The 20,397-nt window shown below is 36.5% G+C and overlaps 1 protein-coding gene across 8 annotated transcripts in view; it reads right to left on the bottom strand.

The window, feature by feature from the left end:
• The window catches only part of LOC121386250 (hemicentin-2-like), an 89,251-nt gene that overhangs the window by 24,672 nt on the left and 44,182 nt on the right, over positions 1-20,397 (bottom strand). For 7 of the 8 annotated variants that reach the window (XM_041517086.1, XM_041517092.1, XM_041517094.1 and 4 more), the window contains 5 exons: positions 17,886-18,143; positions 16,727-17,071; positions 5,248-5,505; positions 3,542-3,799; positions 2,617-2,874 (listed from right to left, as the gene is read on the bottom strand). In XM_041517086.1, coding sequence (XP_041373020.1) covers positions 2,617-2,874; positions 3,542-3,799; positions 5,248-5,505; positions 16,727-17,071; positions 17,886-18,143 — 1,377 coding nt within the window. The remainder of the gene's footprint in view (positions 1-2,616; positions 2,875-3,541; positions 3,800-5,247; positions 5,506-16,726; positions 17,072-17,885; positions 18,144-20,397) is intronic. The other variant, XM_041517093.1, reaches the window with a different exon arrangement.

Genomic DNA, 20,397 nt, shown 5'->3' with positions numbered 1-20,397 from the left:
TGCAATGCAGTTGTAAGGGAAACATTTCACCTGAATCTGGATTTTAAGACACCAAATGCCCTTTCAATGACGACTCTTGTTTTGCAATGTGCCCTGTTGTATGATATTTCTTTGTGACTTGTTGGATGAATGAGGGGTGTCATCAGCCATGTTTTCAAGGGGTATCCAGAATCACCAACAAGCCACCCTCCTTCTGGCAAGTTCTCCATCATTCGGTGAATGTTGGAACTCATTAAAATATATGCATCATGAGATGCACCAGGGAATCTTGTATTTATATTGATGAATCTGTGGGAACAATACATTATAATTTCCTTACACTTAACCTTACATATATGTCACATTTTAAGTTATTCATATTGAAGTTCTGTGCAATATTATTCATTTCATACTCAATAATACCAAATAATGTTGGGCTTAAAACCATGTATCACATAACCTTAATATAATTATGATGAATGAGTGTAACATTGTATCATACATTATGTTGTGGATTTATTGGATTTTACAAATCTTTCAAGTATTTGTTCATGTTTATATTATAAAAATAGTATTTTGTTTTCATTGTTAAAATTTTAGATAAACCCACTTAATAAAGTAATAGGTGTTACATTTCAATTAATGCATTATGTTTTTATTTACCTCATTTTTCCATCAGCCACTGCCATGATGTTTAAAGCATGGAACCCTTTGCGACAAACATACAGATTTTCATCAGTTCCTGTCATACCTTGAATTGGTATTAATGTACCATCTATGGCACCAATTACATTTGGAAAGGATGCCAACGAGTAAAACTTCTCTTTTACTTCTCTCACTTCAGCATTGTTACGTGGGAAGTGTATATTATTAAGTCTGTGACACATAGCATCACATACACTGTTTATGCATTTGGATGCCGATGACTTTGATATGCCATGTACGTCTGCAACTTCAGACAACAAATCACCTTTAGCTAAATATCTTAAAGTAACCATCACCGGAAAAGTAATTTTTAATTAGAATTAACACTAATTAATTTTGTGACCTTGATATAATCACGTGTGTGCATACACACATGTTGATAACATGATAACATACAGACAATATATGAAGGCATTTCATACAGGATAGTTCCATTATGTACAGAAATATGCATGAAGTCAGTGTGTATGTGTGTATGTGTGTGTGCGTATTGTAAGAAACAAAAAGTTTATTACAGAAAATGTAAATGTTGTGTAAGATATTAAAATTGTACAGGCCACTTTCTTACTTTATATCAGTTTAATACTGAGTGTGTGTTGGACTCTTTAGTGTCTATGAATTTCAGTATGAATGGAACTTTTGTTGATTTTAAATAATAATTTATTACTCATTATGTGCATTTCACATCAGAATTTGTTTTCTCTCGTTTTCAATAATATATATTACTACCGCAACATACTGCAGTAAACCAAATTACTTCACATTTAAAAATTAACACACAAACGCACACACACACACACACACACACACACACACACACAATTAAGTTATGTAAATGTTGCCACCAATATTTGAAATATATAATTTTATTATTTTCATTGTAAATTGCTGTTAAAAAATGCTTATAATTCACTGATAAACTTTGATGACTGATTATAGAAATAGTTAGGAGTGATACATTTGTAGTATCTTTCGTTACAAGTACATTTGAAAAAATCACTGAATTCAAGTACAAATGTGGTTACTAAATATTACAAAGCGCACAATTTTAACAGCACCGTATAATCTAAGGGAGATAAATATATACGTTTTCAAAGGTAACAGTTTCATATTTCACCGGCCGCGTTTCCTACCTGAATGTGTGGTTAGACTTCTGCAACTCGGTCTCACGATGTCCTCTCTTATCAAATCGGTCAGTTGTAATATTGTTGTCCGAGGAAATCGATATCTTGGAATTTAATCACTGTCTTGCAGTGTCTCTAACAAATACGATCTGTCTCTGAATATTCTTTCTCTCCGAATTTGTCGTGCAATCAACGCTTGATAAATTATGGCGGCCATGTTTACGAAGAAAATAAACTTATTAAGAGAACGCTGGGGTTATCTTAGACTTACGAACAATTTTTTTCGTAAGTTAAGAAAATTTATTTTCGTGAAACGCATTTTGTTCGTACCTTATCTCTTAAGAGTAAAACTGTTCGTACGAACTTTTGTGAAACGGGCCCCAGGCATTTTAATTATTTATTATTTATTATTATTACCCCTGGGTCTGATGAGATGCGCAATTTAGTCATAATATAGATATTTTTCCAAGGTACTGAATGATGCAGTACACCAATATTAAATTAATTTATTAGAACAGACATATATCGGGAATTCTTAATTAACAAATTGGAAATTTTCAGTGCCACTTCCTTTTAGAACAGGCCTGTTTTCTGATCCACAGTATGCCTAAAAAAAAAACCCTGTACATAATGTATCAAAACCAGGCTTTAGACTGTTAACAATGTTATACCCTGTATGTGTCAAGCAGTAAAGTTCTGTTTGTTATGTATAAGGCACAGGTGTACTAGCTAGGTCAATACAGGACACATTATTTCACAAAAAAGTAAAATCACATCTAACTTGTGACAAGTGAAACATAATACTTACCGACAACGGTCAGTTTGAATGTTTTAATTACAGATTTTAATGTAAATGTGTTGTTTGCTGTACACATGTACACGCCTGCTTCTTTCTTTCCGATGTTCTTCAATGCTAATAACGAGGTTGAACCGACCGGTTTATTTTCCAGTGTCCAAGAGTATGAGCATGGTGGGACACAGTCAGCAGTACAGTTTACTGTCACGTTGGCTCCTTCTATGACTTTAGCTGGTGGTGATGGATTGAATGTAATATTGCCTGGTCCATCTGAAAATACATTGGAGTTTGTACTTGTACACAGCAACAAATACTAAGTAAATGTGCAGACTATTTTCTTTTATATATTACTAACATACATTCCATACAAGCTGTTTACACATAGTGAAATTTGCACAGGTGGTCAGTGAACTCATATCAGGTGGAGTGTTATTCTGTGTTGTCATATGAATGGATAATGTCGCTTATCATTTCTTCCTGTAGTGCTGTTTAAATATGAAATAATCCCCTAGATCAGGCATTTTAATTATTTATTATTTATTATTATTACCCCTGGGTCTGATGAGATGCGCAATTTAGTCATAATATAGATATTTTTTCAAGGTACTGAATGATGCAGTACACCAATATTAAATTAATTTATTAGAACAGACATATATCGGGAATTCTTAATTAACAAATTGGAAATTTTCAGTGCCACTTCCTTTTAGAACAGGCCTGTTTTCTGATCCACAGAATGCCTAAAAAAAACTCCTGTACATAATGTATCAAAACCAGGCTTTAGACTGTTAACAATGTTATACCCTGTATGTGTCAAGCAGTAAAGTTCTGTTTGTTATGTATAAGGCACAGGTGTACTAGCTAGGTTACAGGCACATTATTTCACAAAAAATGTAAAATCACATCTAACTTGTGACAAGTGAAACATAATACTTACCGACAACGGTCAGTTTGAATGTTTTAATTACAGATTTTAATGTAAATGTGTTGTTTGCTGTACACATGTACACGCCTGCTTCTTTCTTTCCGATGTTCTTCAATGCTAATAACAAGGTTGAACCGACCGGTTTATTTTCCAGTGTCCAAGAGTATGAACATGGTGGGACACAGTCAGCAGTACAGTTTACTGTCACGTTGGCTCCTTCTATGACTTTAGCTGGTGGTGATGGATTGAATGTAATATTGCCTGGACCATCTGAAAATACATTGGAGTTTGTACGTGTACACATCAACAATTACTAAGTAAATGTGCAGACTATTTTTTATATATATTCCTAACATACATTCCATACAAGCTGTTTACACATAGTGAAATTTGCACAGGTGGTCAGTGAACTCATATCAGGTGGAGTGTTATTCTGTGTTGTCATATGGATGGATAATGTCGCTTATTATTTCTTCCTGTAGTGCTGTTTAAATATGAAATAATCCCCTAGATCAGGCATTTTAATTATTTATTATTATTATTATTATTATTTATTTATTTTGTTTTGAGTGTAAAAAGGCCATGGTTATATTTTTTCAGTCCAGAGATTTCGGGGTAGGCAGTGGGACAGAGAGTTGGACATGTCGGGCTTATTGTTGGATACTGTTCAAATGGCAACAAACGAAATCAATTTATTAAAAGTGAACACCGGCATTGAAGTGAGAACGTTCTCATACTTAATCCCTTAACTGACATCACTCAACTAAGTAAACACAAATATTCTTTGATTCGTTCGGTGTGGCGGTGATTGCTGCATTGCAGTTTTTGTTTCAAGTAAAATTTAAATTATGCTCGGTTTGTTGTATACACAGTAATTTACAATGGAATCCACAATTTTTGACAAAATATTTGGTTAATTTTAAGGGTTAATTGGTTATGCACGGTTCTTTTTATACATAGAAAGTTATTGATAATATATAACGAAAAAACCCCAGAACTTTATGACCAGTTCGTTCTATGCAGTAATTTGTTTTGTGTTTGTCTTAAATGTACTTTTCTGTAACTAAACATTTATCCACATTAAAACAGTCAGGTTTTTTTTTTAAAACTGTAACTGACCTTTTTCTCATCGAAAAACACATTATGTTAATATTTTAGCGGGAAGCACAACATAAAACACGTAACAAAATTAACCATGAGATAATGATTTCTTTCTTAAACACAAAAATGTGAGATTAATTTACTAATATAATTCAGAGTTAATATGAAGATGATGTCGCGGGGATGAATTATGCTCGCATGAAATCTCTTGTTTATCCAGTATGGTTCCCCTGGGTCTGATGAGATGCGCAATTTAGTCATAATATAGATATTTTTTTAAGGTACTGAATGATGCAGTACACCAATGTCAAATTAATTTATTAGAACAGACATATATCGGGAATTCTTAATTAACAAATTGGAAATTTTCAGTGCCACTTCCTTTTAGAACAGGCCTGTTTTCTGATCCACAGTATGCCTAAAAAAAAAACCTGTACATAATGTATCAAAACCAGGCTTTAGACTGTTAACAATGTTATACCCTGTATGTGTCAAGCAGTAAAGTTCTGTTTGTTATGTATAAGGCACAGGTGTACTAGCTAGGTCAATACAGGCACATTATTTCACAAAAAAGTAAAATCACATCTAACTTGTGACAAGTGAAACATAATACTTACCGCCAACGGTCAGTTTGAAAGTTTTAATTACAGATTTTAATATTATGGTGTTGTTTGCTGTACACATGTACCCTCCTGCTTCTTTCTTTCCGATGTTCTTCAATGCTAATAACGAGGTTGAACCGACCGGTTTGTTTTCCAGTGTCCAAGAGTATGAACATGGTGGGACACAGTCAGCAGTACAGTTTACTGTCACGTTGGCTCTTTCTATGACTTTAGTTGGTGGTGATGGATTGAATGTAATATTGCCTGGTCCATCTGAAAATACATTGGAGTTTGTACTTACACACAGCAACAATTACTAAGTAAATGTACAGACTATAATTTTTATTCTTACCATGCATGCATGCAATACGAGCAGTTTACACAATGCGATTTGCACAGATGGTCAGTGAACACACATTAGTGCTACAATGAAGTTTGCTTCTTATTTTGTCTTTATCTAATCTATTGTAGAGTTTTTCTACAAAATATATCATACTTTAATTGTGAAAGTATTTACTCGTGTGTACGTCGAATTATCAGTTCAACCACTTTACCATAATAATAGGCGTCGGAAGATGGTAGTAACTGCGAGTTCATATTGTGGCCCCCCCCCCCCCCCGTTTCAGAGTCGGTGGGGGTGGGGTGGGTGGGGGCAGTGATTCTGCCCCCCCCCCCCCCCCCCACACACGTTTCCGACGCCTATATGTAGGTATTCCTGCGTCATGAGGTTTCATGTTGTTTATGTGGCAGCATATTAGCATCCTTTAGAAATGGACAAATATCTACCAGGGTTCAAGATAGACAAACAAAACGGGGAGAAGTCACATCTTGATCATTGAAAACATACGAGCCCAAATTCATAAAACATTGCTAAGCTATATATAAATCTTAGTTTCTTGCCAATACTGTTGACACACCAAACTTCAAAACTCATCAATTCATTTTCATCCGGATAGGATACACCAAAAACGGGTACCAAAACGTTTCAATCTGTTTTGGATCTAAATTCATATATGTATGTGGATTGACCAACACACTTACGGGTCAGTACGGTTTTGGATTCCTGTGTGTCAACGGTACACTGCCGAATACGGCTCAGTTCGATGCAAGTCATGTGATATTTCATTTGCAAACTGGCGGCGTTGTGTGAAGTGAAAAATCACTCTCTTTTTTTACATAATAATGCCACAAGGAAACAACATATCGAGCACATAAAAAACCTTTTCAAAACATGCTTGTACGCGACAACGAAGACTAGTCTTGTTCATAATGATGAAACTGATATCGACACGCTTGATTGGGATAGTGCCTCGTCATTCGTTATGTTTTTTAACACGAGAAGGAACTCCATACACGTGGGTGCCATATGTCAGTGTAAGTGGCTCACTGCCGCTAGCTTCTGACAGCCAATGGCCGTTATTATCAAGTTGGGTTAAATTTCAATGTTCAACGAAATACGGGTCTGGACTATAGATCAACATGACTGTAGTGTTATGAAAAAGTTACACATACCTTCCTTTTGCAAAAACCCAAAGGCTTGCAGGCCATGACCTGCCACTCGCTTTGCCATCTTAATAAAAACGTTAGAGAATTTACTGTCTGAACTGGGATTCGATCCAGCAACATAGAACACCTCCTAACTCAGCAGGTCTCTTCACACCTGTCTGGAAGTCAATACTCAAAATGTCTGAGTAATGGCTTAGGAGCGTAGCAATGGTTTTTCCCGGAAATGGATATATAACTGGCACACAGGTGCATTATTACTATATAAAAAAAAGCGTTTTGGATCGTTCGAAGTCAACAACTTTGGCGGCCATGATTGTTTCTAGGTCTGATGTCAGGCAAGTCCAATTTCCAAATAGTGGTGCGATGCTTGTTACTCTCTTGGTTATCGTATTGATATTATGTTGTCATAGTTTAGTTATTTGTTATCAAAATAAACAATTAGTGCTGCATATCTAATTTAGATTGTTTTGTTTGTAAGGGAAAATCTCTCCGCTTGTAGGAATATTCAAAGTTAATAAACTAAATAACTACACTCGGTTCTGTTTCGACAGAAGTTACGAGGATTTCCGATTGCCCAATATCAGTGTGGCTAATCTACATCATAATGACGTCATTTTGGAGACTTTAATTCCGATAGTCGTGTTAATGGTTTAAATCAATAATAAAACAAATACCTAAACTATATCAATGTTTAGACGCATAGTGATATATTGATGTACTTAGCTGATAAAGTGGCCGCAATAATTAAGTTATTGAGATATTTCATCTTTCCACTATAGTAAGGTCCTTGTCTACTGTTAACACGGCTCCAGTGTTAGTAACGTACCGTGTTCTGCTTACGGAAACCCCATTGATTGTGACGTAGATTGGCCATACGAGGATTTTCTATGGTGTTTCGGCCTGAGAGAATATACTGTAATGAACCAAAGCGTCCTGTATACCTTTCAAAATATACTCTTGCCATTCCCACAATTCCACCAGACGATCAGGAGAAGAAAGTGATTTTCACTCAGTTTGTACAAGAGGCTTGTAGTGGGAACGATAGCGGAGATCATGGCGGGATTATGAGTGATGGATTGTTTGACTAGGATAACTGATTCCATGCATCCAGATCACCTAGGACGTGGTGATGATGAAATAATGGACATACTCTAATTTTATGTAACTTCATTAGTCTGAGATCCGGTTTAATATATAGGTTTTGTCCCCACCCCCTCCCCCTCAATTTGACTGTTCCTCCACTTCATATTGTGCCCCCTCCCCCATGGGTGCATCCAGGACATATTTTATGGGGATGGGGACCAAGAAAAAATGGGCACATTGGCTCGTTAAAAGGGCATCTTAATAAAAGTTTTAATATTTGCAGTTAATATGAAGGCGTTTGTGTATATATCACAGTGTACACTAAATGACTACCTGCGGTTATCTGTAGCGCTAGCTGCATTAATAGATATTATTATACGAGCTGTGAGGACCGTCTGAGCATTTTCTTTAAAGTGGGATGGGCTAATGATCAGGGTAGTTAAGTATGGTATGAGATGTGTAGGAGGGTCCGAGGGCATTCTCCCCTGGGGACATTTTTATAACTGGATGTCTTTAAACGCCTTTCATTGGCATCTGAATCACAAAATTAGTCATTTTTAACAATGATTTTAAAACTATTTTGAGCATTATTTTGCATAGTATTATAACCCAAGAATGTGTTTTTATCCCCATGGCATCCTGATAGCAAAATTACTCATTTTCAGCCAGTGATCACTTCCTCTTTTGGAGTTTTATAACCCAAAACCAAAACATATTATTCAGAAGAGTTCAAACTCGATACTCTTAGATCTCAATCACTAAATGGTGAATTTTAGCATTGAGCGGGGTCGGAAGAACGGGGAGGGGGACCCAGGAAAAAGCCATAGAATTAACTTTGCTTCGTACATAAGTATGACTATCATATATTTCATTGTAATTTGACTTTGATAACTGTTTTTAAAGGGCACTATTCCAACTATTCCAAGAATGGATCTGACTAGGTAAGACAGATAAAAACAAAACAAACAAAACAAAACAACAACATACAAAGGGGCACTTAAAAACAAAATATTTTTATTTCGTGATAAGCAATAATTCACAAACATCTCCAATAAGTATTTGTTGGATCTCAACCAAATTTTCGGGTTCCCTACTGAATAATTAATACTGGAGCTATTCACATTCCTATTACATGGCCTCCCATTGTTTGTGCCCTCCCCCAACTTGTAAAGAGGGCTATTTTTGCGAGATTACGCGCGAGTTCACGGTTAGCGTCCACGAGTTGCTCCGCGACTAGCACATCCGCGATGTAATTTGAAAGAAGTCTATTCGCAATATTTTAGGATACATAATTTTACCCTTCATACCCACTGGCAGAAACCCTGGTCACTGATATTAGAATACTAGAAATAATAAAAATGATTTTAGGCATTTCAGTAATTTATTACGACACACGATACTTGCAGCAGTGCTTCATTTCTCAAGATGAAAATTATTTAACACGTCAAAATTGTAACGAAAAGTAGGGTTTTAATCCAAAGAAACAAACAACAACATAGAATGCATCCAATGTTGAACGGTCACCTGAGTAAATTGCTGACCACAACTACCAAACACATGGAGTGCGAGAACCCATTTTTCTAGTGGGATAAAATGACCCAAATTCATGATTTTGTTAGCAAAAACTGCGATAAATTTGCTTGGAAATTGTCTAATAGTTCCGAAAGACATGGTTTATTTTTCTATATGATAGACAATACAAGTTGGGTCTTAATTTCCCCGTATTTTTATGTGGACCCACCCTTAGAAGGACCAAATTCACAAGGAAATGGGTATCTAGTAGATGTTCTAGTAGATCTCAAGAAATTGGTTCAAATACATTTTCTATATAACTCTTATGAACTTCACCCCCTTCCCGGGGACATTCACAAATTATATACACTGGCCATCCATTTGCCTTTACATATTTGAATACTATCCAGATATATCATTTCGGGCAAAAGAGCTGGCCTAAAACCTTTTCAACATGTATTTCCACCATTTTACTCTTACACAATATTAGTTGTTTAGTCCATGTAAAAATATGTAGTGATTCATTTGCAACCCAATATAGCTGTTCAGGGCTGTAGCTAGGATTTAAAAAATAATAACAACAAATAAACACTAGGCGGTCTAAAGGCATAACCCACCCCCGGACATTTTACTAATCTAAAGGCTCTGAAATACCATTTTTCAGTCATTTCAGGGAGGTTGCATACTTAAAGCGCCAATATCAATAATCGTCATTTGCTATTATTTTTACCTGATGTTTGTGGAATTGACTCCCACCTTGCGTTCTGCCACACCTTTTCCTCTCCCCCAAACCCTTGCCTCTCCATCTAGCTACGTCCCTGCTGTTTGATAGACCCGTTTAGGGATCCGTGGGGCCTGTAGCACAAATACGAGCGGGACCACCTTCCCAGGATATATATTTTGCATCCCCCTCGGGGAGAGTGGAAACATGACCTGGGGATAATAAATGTACACATCACTGCGGGGCCCACTGAAGCGCGGGGCACGTAGCACGTGTTACATATGCTACTAGGATAAACCGGCTCTGCTGTTTAGCAGTAAAGCTGATATAAATAATTGTTGTTATCCAGATTCGGGGATTTTTGTTTTAACTCAGGCAAATATCAGCCTGCACCTCTACAAAAATGACAGCTCGTACACATATGGGTTTATTATTATTTATTTTTGTTCCATTTTGGGCCCTGTTGCTTAGGCCCTTGGAGAGGGGGTCAGAATTTGTTCATGTGTGGCACAATATGTAGTTGGAATTGATGAAGACATTTTTGACAAGTAACAAATGTGAAACGTTTATCCATGACGCATGGCGGTTGAAAATGGACCGAACAAGTAAAATATATGTTGAAGCAAAACAAACATGCTTTGTCACCATGATATTATTGGGATCATGAATAATTTGTGCAACTTCTTCTGAATTGTTTATAGAGGGACTTAAAGAAGAAGAAATCACTGGCAGTTGTTCCCGTGAAATATTATAATAATCTCCAAATGATATCTGGGTCAAACGGCGATAATATAGGTCGACTACACTTTGAAAGTTTTGCGATTTTTCTTTGATATTTTTATCGTTTTATGATTTGTGATTATTACTAGTACATCTTCAGTACAACATTTTATTTGCATGAAATAATGTGTTTAACAATTTTTTTTTAGACGAAACTGAAAACAACTGAACAATGTTTCGGGTCGTTGCCTACACAACGGAGCGCACGCCCTGCTAAAGCATGTGGTCTTTTTTTTTCTTTTTTTTTAACATTTATTTATCAACATATTTTTTAAATAAAACACTCGATTACTTACTCTTAATCTATTACAAGCCATTATCCTACAGTAATTTTCAGTAATTACAGTGATTTTACCGGCCTCGGTGGCGTCGTGGCAGGCCATCGGTCTACAGGCTGGTAGGAACTGGGTTCGGATCCCAGTCGAGGCATGGGATTTTTAATCGAGATACCGACTCCAAACCCTGAGTGAGTGCTCCGCAAGGCTCAATGGGTAGGTGTAAACCACTTGCACCGACCAGTGATCCATAACTGGTTCAACAAAGGCCATGGTTTGTGCTATCCTGCCTGTGGGAAGCGCAAATAAAATATCCCTTGCTGCCTGTCGTAAAAAGAGTAGCCTATGTGGCGACAGCGGGTTTCCTCTAAAAACAGTGTCAGAATGACCATATGTTTGACGTCCAATAGCAGATGATAAGATAAAAAATCAATGTGCTCTAGCGGCGTCGTTAAATAAAACAAACTTTACTTAACAAACTTTTTACAGTGATTTTTTTGGGAGGTGTTCCGTAACACGAAAAAGGACTGTGTCGATGTTCTAAAAAACGGCCGATAACTTGCGTGGAAAAAACATTGGACCTCGCGGTGACAGGTTACAGACCTGATATACTAATCTTAAGGGTACGGGCTCCCGTTTTGTTTTGTAGGGGTGGGAGTAGGAGAGGGGAAGGCTAATTTTGGCCCGAATTAAACGAAATTACCAAAAACTGAAAAACAGCATTTATTAATTTTAGCGTTATTGCCAACCAGCTATATATATAATATAGGGTTTCAAACGAAGGACTACACATTTTTACATGGATTACAACTAATATTGTGGGAGGAAAGATGGAAATAGTACATGTACATGGTGAAAGGGTTTGAGGCCAGCTCAATTTCCCGAATATCTATATCGTTTTCGTTCCAATTTTACGATTTGGTACTAATATATTTATCAAAACACAACAGCAGTTTACCTCATGATTATTATTTTATCTTTATAACATTTGCAGACGCATCTGTAAGGAGTGGGTAGACTCCCACCCGCACCTCCCGGCCCCTGTTTGAGCATGACTGAAATCCCCTATAAACGTCCCTCTCCAGACCCCACCCCCGCCGCTAAAATCCCAGCACACACGGCTGATTTTTTTTAAATTGTCATCCACCATAATTTAAAAACAAACAAAAAATGCAATTGTGACACCACGCTACAGCCCTACAATTTCGTTTCTTTTACCGGAAGCTGACCTGATTCCAATGAAGATTTTAGAGCGTGCTTCTCTGATTTGGAGCTGTTTTCGTCAAAACACTGGTAAGTGCTCCTTATATCGTTGTGTTTTGCATGATTTGCCTGTTTTCATGTCTACGGGGTTTTACACCCACTGCAGACGAGTTTTAATATTATTTTTTTCGGAAGGTCCAGGACAGAGCAATCGATTTGGCACTTTCGGTTCATTTTCCTACACAGTAAATATCATATATCCTATGGTTGTTTCACTTCAGATCTATCTTTGGTATAGATGCGTTTTTCTGATTGTCGCCCAGCAGTTTATGACGTTGTCGATAGATGGCGTAACCGTACGGCCGCCATTAAAGCAGTGAAATTCACGGCAGAATAACATGTGACTGCATTGCATCTGGGTGCAATTTCTGTATTTATGACTTTCTTGGAACGTTTTGTAAAAGCAAAACCAGTCTCTCGGATAATTCAACCTTATTTAAAGGTAGTCTATCACTGTCGGTGGAAATCTGTGAATGATTAAAAACATAAATAATAAAGCACCTATACACGCCAATACAAAAGTATAGCGAAGAAAGTAAACACATGCAAGTGATGGCTATTAAGTGAATGCATCCTATGATTTAGAATAATATTTCAGTTATATACGTTTGTAGAAAACATGTGGAGTACCATTTTAAAAAGAAAAGACTGACCTTAGATCTAGATATCAACATTTAGCTGTTACTATTATTAGCTCTGGGATATTCCAGATGTGATCACATATTGCCCTCTTATTTATTATTATTATTTATTTTATAAATTATTATGGTGTTAAATATGCGCAAATAAATGATAAATAAATAATTTACTGATGCAACATGCACACAGGCCACACCGAATTTTTTTATTATTTTATTATATATATTTTTTTAATTATTATTTTTTGTTTCTTGAATTTTAAATTTTTAAAAAATTAATCATCCACCATATACAACACTAAATTACCCTGAAAACGCGGCTCTGATTAGTAATCAAATGTTCTATATACTAGTTAAAACTACATTCCCTGGAATATTTTTATTATTTAAGCATATAGAAGAGAAAATCCAATTACGTTTGGTGCATATATGACGCCGCACTCCGCATTGGTTTCACTACGCTGGCTTATCCAGGTCAAAAACAAAGCCATGATTTTGAAAGTGGAACACTTTTGACGGACTCGTACCGATCTCGGTTTTCATTGGCTTATCACAGTATAGAATTTCACAACAAGAGATCACGTCAGATTTCGCAATTTTTGAACAAATTTAACTGTCTTGATTGAGGGGTCGTCTCATACCTCCAAAACATATTTATATCCATAGAGGTATGGTACAACGCCTTTCCAGAGGTCGGTGAGTGGGGGATTTGCCTTGAACTTTTGACAGTGGCCAGCTGTTGGCATACGCGTTACATGTAAGGGGGTGTTACTAATTACGTAACGCTCTAGGGGTAGAGGAAGAGGGTACTGTGTTCGATTTACGTAACATTTTTCAAGACTATATGTTATTTTTATTCATTACTTAGACCTAAAAAAGGTGGTTTTTGGAAATGCGCGGTCAGTCTAGGATCGATCCCCATCGGCGAGTATACAAAAAGACCATGGTATGTGATATCCTGTCTGTGGGATGGTACATATAAACAATCCCTTGCTAAAAAAAAAATGTAGCGGGTTTCCAAGGCGCGTGTGCAAGGATTTCAGCGGGGTTGGGGTTATATATTGTGTTAAGCGAAGTTTATATGGGGCGATGCTCCCCCCCAAAAATATATTTCAAATTTTTTTTAAGCTTGGGCAAGTAAGGGTTTCGACCTCCAATACCCTCCCCCTGCACATGCACCCGATTCCTTTCTTAGATTATATGTCAAAATTACCAAATGTTAGACATCCAACAGCAGATGGAAGGAAGGATAGGATATATGTTTTATTTAACGACGCACTCAACACATTTTATTTACGATTGTATGGGTCGGATGATTATTAAATCAATATGCTTTATCTTTGATGTCGTTAAACAAACACACACACACACACACACACACACACACACCCTTCCCAACTTTACCCTTTCCAAACGAAATAATATTTATTTGAATTTGTCGATTTTAACACGTAAAATTAAGAAGTGAAAACGTTCATTGTCTACTTTAGTATATTTAAAAATATATATATATCTACATGATTAATGTGTTACTAGTATACAAACTAAACTTTGAAAGTTTTACTAACACTTTATAAATATCAATTCTGAAATAGGAAGGTACGACTGTTGATAATACGTTGTCAAGATCAAACCGGTTTTAACTAAAGACTCTAGTACCGTATCCTCAACCGAACGTTCTTCGTAAAGCGCAAGATTTCTCTTTTAATTTTTTTAGACGAACCCTACAATTTGAAATCGGCAAACGCACGTGTTAACTGAAACTGACAACAGGCTGTCGTTTGTGCTTTGCCGAGCTATGGCGGCACGGGCGACGAATCAAGCGTATACATTTGAAGATATCCGTTCATAGCGAACACACACGACTTTTTTAAAAGTGCATTTGAGCTTGTATTTCACATTTGGACATGATGTTATAATATGGTAACCAGAGAATGTGACTTTAATTACAAAACGAACCCCTTTGACAAAACAGCATAGGCTGGAAGGGGGTTAGCTCAACTGATACCCCGTCCACTGAAGCTAAAATATTGCTTTAAAGTTCAATATATTAGGCTCTACAGTTGTCCAGGGGAATTATATTTGCTTGCATAAGTTTAAATTATTCGCTATGCTTTTGTATTCGTGTATGTATGTATGTATGTGTGTGTGTGTGTGTGTGTGTGTGTGTGTGTGTGTGTGTGTGTGTGTGTGTGTGTATATATATGTATATGTATATGTATATGTATATGTATATGGATATGTATATGTATAGTTTGTAATGATTAACACACTTCCACCAACTTTGATATGAATCTACAATCTTTAAATGAGGTTGAATTATTCGACATACTCTTTTAGCTTTCACAAAATGTACCCAAAATGTCATAAATACTGAAAATGCAACCAGATTGAAACTGACCGTGATTTGTGAGAGGGAAATGTATGGCTGACCAAATGGGTGAAAGCATTATTATTATTATTTGCATTGTTAATAATAAGTTATTTTTTCACGATATGTTATTGACAAATCCAGAGGTTTATCGATAATTAATTGTTCTAAACTAATTCTGTAGCTCAATGTGTGATGGTTTCCTTTGAAAACTAATTTCTGAAAAGAAGATGGGCTATTCAGCAATTACGTAATGTTACGGGGTAGGTAGGGGTGTTGTAAAGAATTTACTAACGTTATGAAAAAACAAACAAACAAAACCAATGTACTACAGTTGAATCCCGTTGGTTCGAACACCCTCGGTGCTCGAGAAAGAGTTCGACCCATCGGGTAGTTCGACCTAAGCATTCGGTCAACATCGGATATTTCCGTGATATAAGTTGGAAAGTTGAAAAAGATGCAGGCTATGTATTAAAGGGACATACCCTAGTTACGGCTAGTTGTTAACCATTACGGCGTTGTTTTTCGCTATTAAACCCATTTTTTCACAAATAAAATTGCACTTTACTTACCGTTTATTATTTACAATATTGTGTACCAATTTCTTTTAGGTCATAGTTAATTTTGCCACAGACCTACCACACTATTAATTATATTTCAATGATAATGATAAAAAAAACGTTGCAGCCACATAATTGTTATATGTGACACACAACGAGAATGTTTTGTGATTGGATATTGAAAATAATATAGGTCAAGGTATTCCCCAGACTGCTGTATTTTAGGAAATCATGTTGTAATTATTAACAGTCAGCATCACATGCAAGCAATGTGTACAACTGCTGTCACATTTTTATGGCGGGAAATGTTTTGTCACATGCTGTCTGATTATAACAATTTGATTGTGTTTGTACCTTTTTTTAGACATGAAAAGTGACGCTTATATAATAATATATTATGACAAATGTGTCCTGATAAAAGAAACCGCTACTGAAAAACAACAAACAATAGCATGCACCATTTGACGGGTCATTTCTATTATTTAAAAAACCCCAAAACAAACCCCATAAGATGTACAACAACAATTTAGCAAATATTTGGATATGTCATTCTAAGACACTGACATTTCCTTACTTTGTTTTCGACAAAAACGTCGTTATTTTTTTAAATGATTTTTAAATGAAAGCAATGCTAAGTGACGTCATTGTGATGAAGCTTGACGTGTATATACGTCAATGGCAGGAAATGGGTTAAGATAGTAACCAGTTATTCTCTGTATAAGGTAGCACTTAAAAAGGTTAACATTCAGGCCTAATAAATCATATATAAAAGGAAGTAAACTTACTGCTAATGATCAAAGAAAACGTAGACATTCTAAGTGATCTGAATAGCCTACAGGACCAATCTCCTACATCATGTGGTGCAACTTGGTAGATCACAAAAGTATAGATTTTAGTGGTGGACGAGCTGCTGTTTGTGCCACTTCCACAGGATATATTGTAGCCTCTCATTGGATCATAGAACGGTATACAAGTATTACCAGTCTGATACCGTGAACCGTATGTAGATGTTCTCTTATAAAAAGCTATTACATCAACGAGATCCTCAGCATCTGTTACTGTACAGGTGAATGTAAATGTCTTGTTAAGCACTGCATAAGGTGAAGACCCAGAAATGTCCCATGAAACACCTGTAAAAATAATTTTAAAATATAATTTATATAATAAAAAAAACCCAGCTCGTATGTTAATCCCCACTTACCACTCATTACTCTCATTATTTTGGGGTGGTGGGGATGGGTGGGGTTTTCACAAGGACCAAATTTATGATTTTGTTTTTTACACGTGTCAAGGAAGCTTCTAACCAAATTTAGTTCAAAAAAGATCTAGTACCAATATATACTTGACACCTCCGAAACAGGGACCCAAACGTCAAAACTCATCAAAAACGGGTACCAAACCGATATGATAATGATTTCTTTCTTAAACACAAAAATGTGAGATTAATTTACTAATATAATTCAGAGTTAATATGAAGATGATGTCGCGGGGATGAATTATGCTCCCATGAAATCTCTTGTTTGTCTATACAACAAGGATTTATCCAGTATGGTTCCCCTGGGTCTGATGAGATGCGCAATTTAGTCAGAATATAGATATTTTTTCAAGGTACTGAATGATGCAGTACACCAATATTAAATTAATTTATTAGAACAGACATATATCGCGAATTCTTAATTAACAAATTGGAAATTTTCAGTGCCACTTCCTTTTAGAACAGGCCTGTTTTCTGATCCACGGTATGCCTAAAAAAACACCCTGTACATAATGTATCAAAACCAGGCTTTAGATTGCTAACAATGTTATACCCTGTAGGTGTCAAGCAGTAAAGTTCTGTTTGTTATGTATAAGGCACAGGTGTACTAGCTGGGTCAATACAGGCACATTATTTCACAGAAAAGTAAAATCACATCTAACTTGTGACAAGTGAAACATAATACTTACCGACAACGGTCAGTTTGAAAGTTTTAATTACAGATTTTAATAGTATGGTGTTGTTTGCTGTACACATGTACCCTCCTGCTTCTTTCTTTCCGATGTTCTTCAATGCTAATAATGAGGTTGAACCGACCGGTTTGTTTTCCAGTGTCCAAGAGTATGAACATGGTGGGATACAGTCAGCAGTACAGTTTACATTCACGTTGCCTCCTACTATGACTTTAGCTGGTGGTGATGGATTGAATGTAATATTGCCTGGTCCATCTGAAAATACATTGGAGTTAGTAATTGTTGCTGTGTGTAAGTACAAAGTAAATGTACAGACTATATTTTTTATTCTTACCATGCATGCATGCAATACGAGCAGTTTACACAATGAGATTTGCACAGATGGTCAGTGAACACACATTAGTGCTACAATGAAGTTTGCTTCTTATTTTGTCTTTATCTAATCTATTGTAGAGTTTTTCTACAAAATATTTCATACTTTAATTGTGAAAGTATTTACTCGTGTGTATGTCGAATTATCAGTTCAACCACTTTACCATAATAATAGGCGTCGGAAGATGGTAGTAACTGCGAGTTCATATTGTGGCCCCCCAGTTTCAGAGTCGGTGGGGGTGGGGTGGGTGGGGGCAGTGAGTCTGCCCCCCCCCCCCCCCCCACACACACGTTTCCGACGCCTATATGTAGGCATTCCTGCGTCATGAGGTTTCATGTTGTTTATGTGGCAGCATATTAGCATCCTTTAGAAATGGACAAATAACTACCAGGGTTCAAGATAGACAAACAAAACGGGGAGAAGTCACATCTTGATCATTGAAAACATATGAGCCCAAATTCATAAAACATTGCTAAGCTATATATAAATCTTAGTTTCTTGCCAATACTGTTGACACACCAAACTTCAAAACTCATCAATTCATTTTCATCCGGATAGGATACACCAAAAACGGGTACCAAAACGTTTCAATCTGTTTTGGATCTAAATTCATATATGTATGTGGATTGACCAACACACTTACGGGTCAGTACGGTTTTGGATTCCTGTGTGTCAACGGTACACTGCCGAATACGGCTCAGTTCGATGCAAGTCATGTGATATTTCATTTGCAAACTGGCGGCGTTGTGTGAAGTGAAAAATCACTCATGTTTTTACATAATAATGCCACAAGGAAACAACATATCGAGCACATAAAAAACCCTTTTCAAAACATGCTTCTACGCGACAACGAAGACTAGTCTTGTTCATAATGATGGAACTGATATCGACACGCTTGATTGGGATAGTGCCTCGTCATTCGTTATGTTTTTTAACACGAGAAGGAACTCCATACACGTGGGTGTCATATGTCAGTGTAAGTGGCTCACTGCCGCTAGCTTCTGACAGCCAATGGCCGTTATTATCAAGTTAGGTTAAATTTCAATGTTCAACCAAATATGGGTCTGGACTATAGATCAACATGACTGTAGTGTTATGAAAAAGCTTGCAGGCCATGACCTGCCACTCGCTTTGCCATTTAATAATAACGTTAGAGAATTTACTGTCTGAACTGGGATTCGATCCAGCAACATAGAACACCTCCTAACTCAGCAGGTCTCTTCACACCTGCCTGGAAGTCAATACTCAAAATGTCTGAGTAATGGCTTAGGAGCGTAGCAATGGTTTTTCCCGGAAATGGATATATAACTGGCACACAGGTGCATTATTACTATATAAAAAAAAAGCGTTTTGGATCGTTCGAAGTGAACAACTTTGGCGGCCATGATTGTTTCTAGGTCTGATGTCAGGCAAGTCCAATTTCCAAATAGGGGTGCGATGCTTGTTACTCTCTTGGTTATCGTATTGATATTATGTTGTCATAGTTTAGTTATTTGTTATCAAAATAAACAATTAGTGCTGCATATCTAATTTAGATTGTTTTGTTTGTAAGGGAAAATCTCTCCGCTTGTAGGAATATTCAAAGTTAATAAACTAAATAACTACACTCGGTTCTGTTTCGACAGAAGTTACGAGGATTTCCGATTGCCCAATATCAGTGTGGCTAATCTACATCATAATGACGTCATTTTGGAGACTTTAATTCCGATAGTCGTGTTAATGGTTTAAATCAATAATAAAACAAATACCTAAACTATATCAATGTTTAGACGCATAGTGATATATTGATGTACTTAGATGATAAAATGGCCGCAATAATTAAGTTATTGAGATATTTCATCTTTCCACTATAGTAAGGTCCTTGTCTACTGTTAACACGGCTCCAGTGTTAGTAACGTACCGTGTTCTGCTTACGGAAACCCCATTGATTGTGACGTAGATTGGCCATACGAGGATTTTCTATGGTGTTTCGGCCTGAGAGAATATACTGTAATGAACCAAAGCGTCCTGTATACCTTTCAAAATATACTCTTGCCATTCCCACAATTCCACCAGACGATCAGGAGAAAAAAGTGATTTTCACTCAGTTTGTACAAGAGGCTTGTAGTGGGAACGATAGCGGAGATCATGGCGGGA

Source organism: Gigantopelta aegis, chromosome 12, assembly GCF_016097555.1.
Source record: "Gigantopelta aegis isolate Gae_Host chromosome 12, Gae_host_genome, whole genome shotgun sequence".
Taxonomy (NCBI): Eukaryota; Metazoa; Mollusca; class Gastropoda; order Neomphalida; family Peltospiridae; genus Gigantopelta; species Gigantopelta aegis.
The sequence above is the reverse complement of the archived record's forward strand: the minus strand, read 5'-3'. Positions and strand labels throughout refer to the sequence as shown.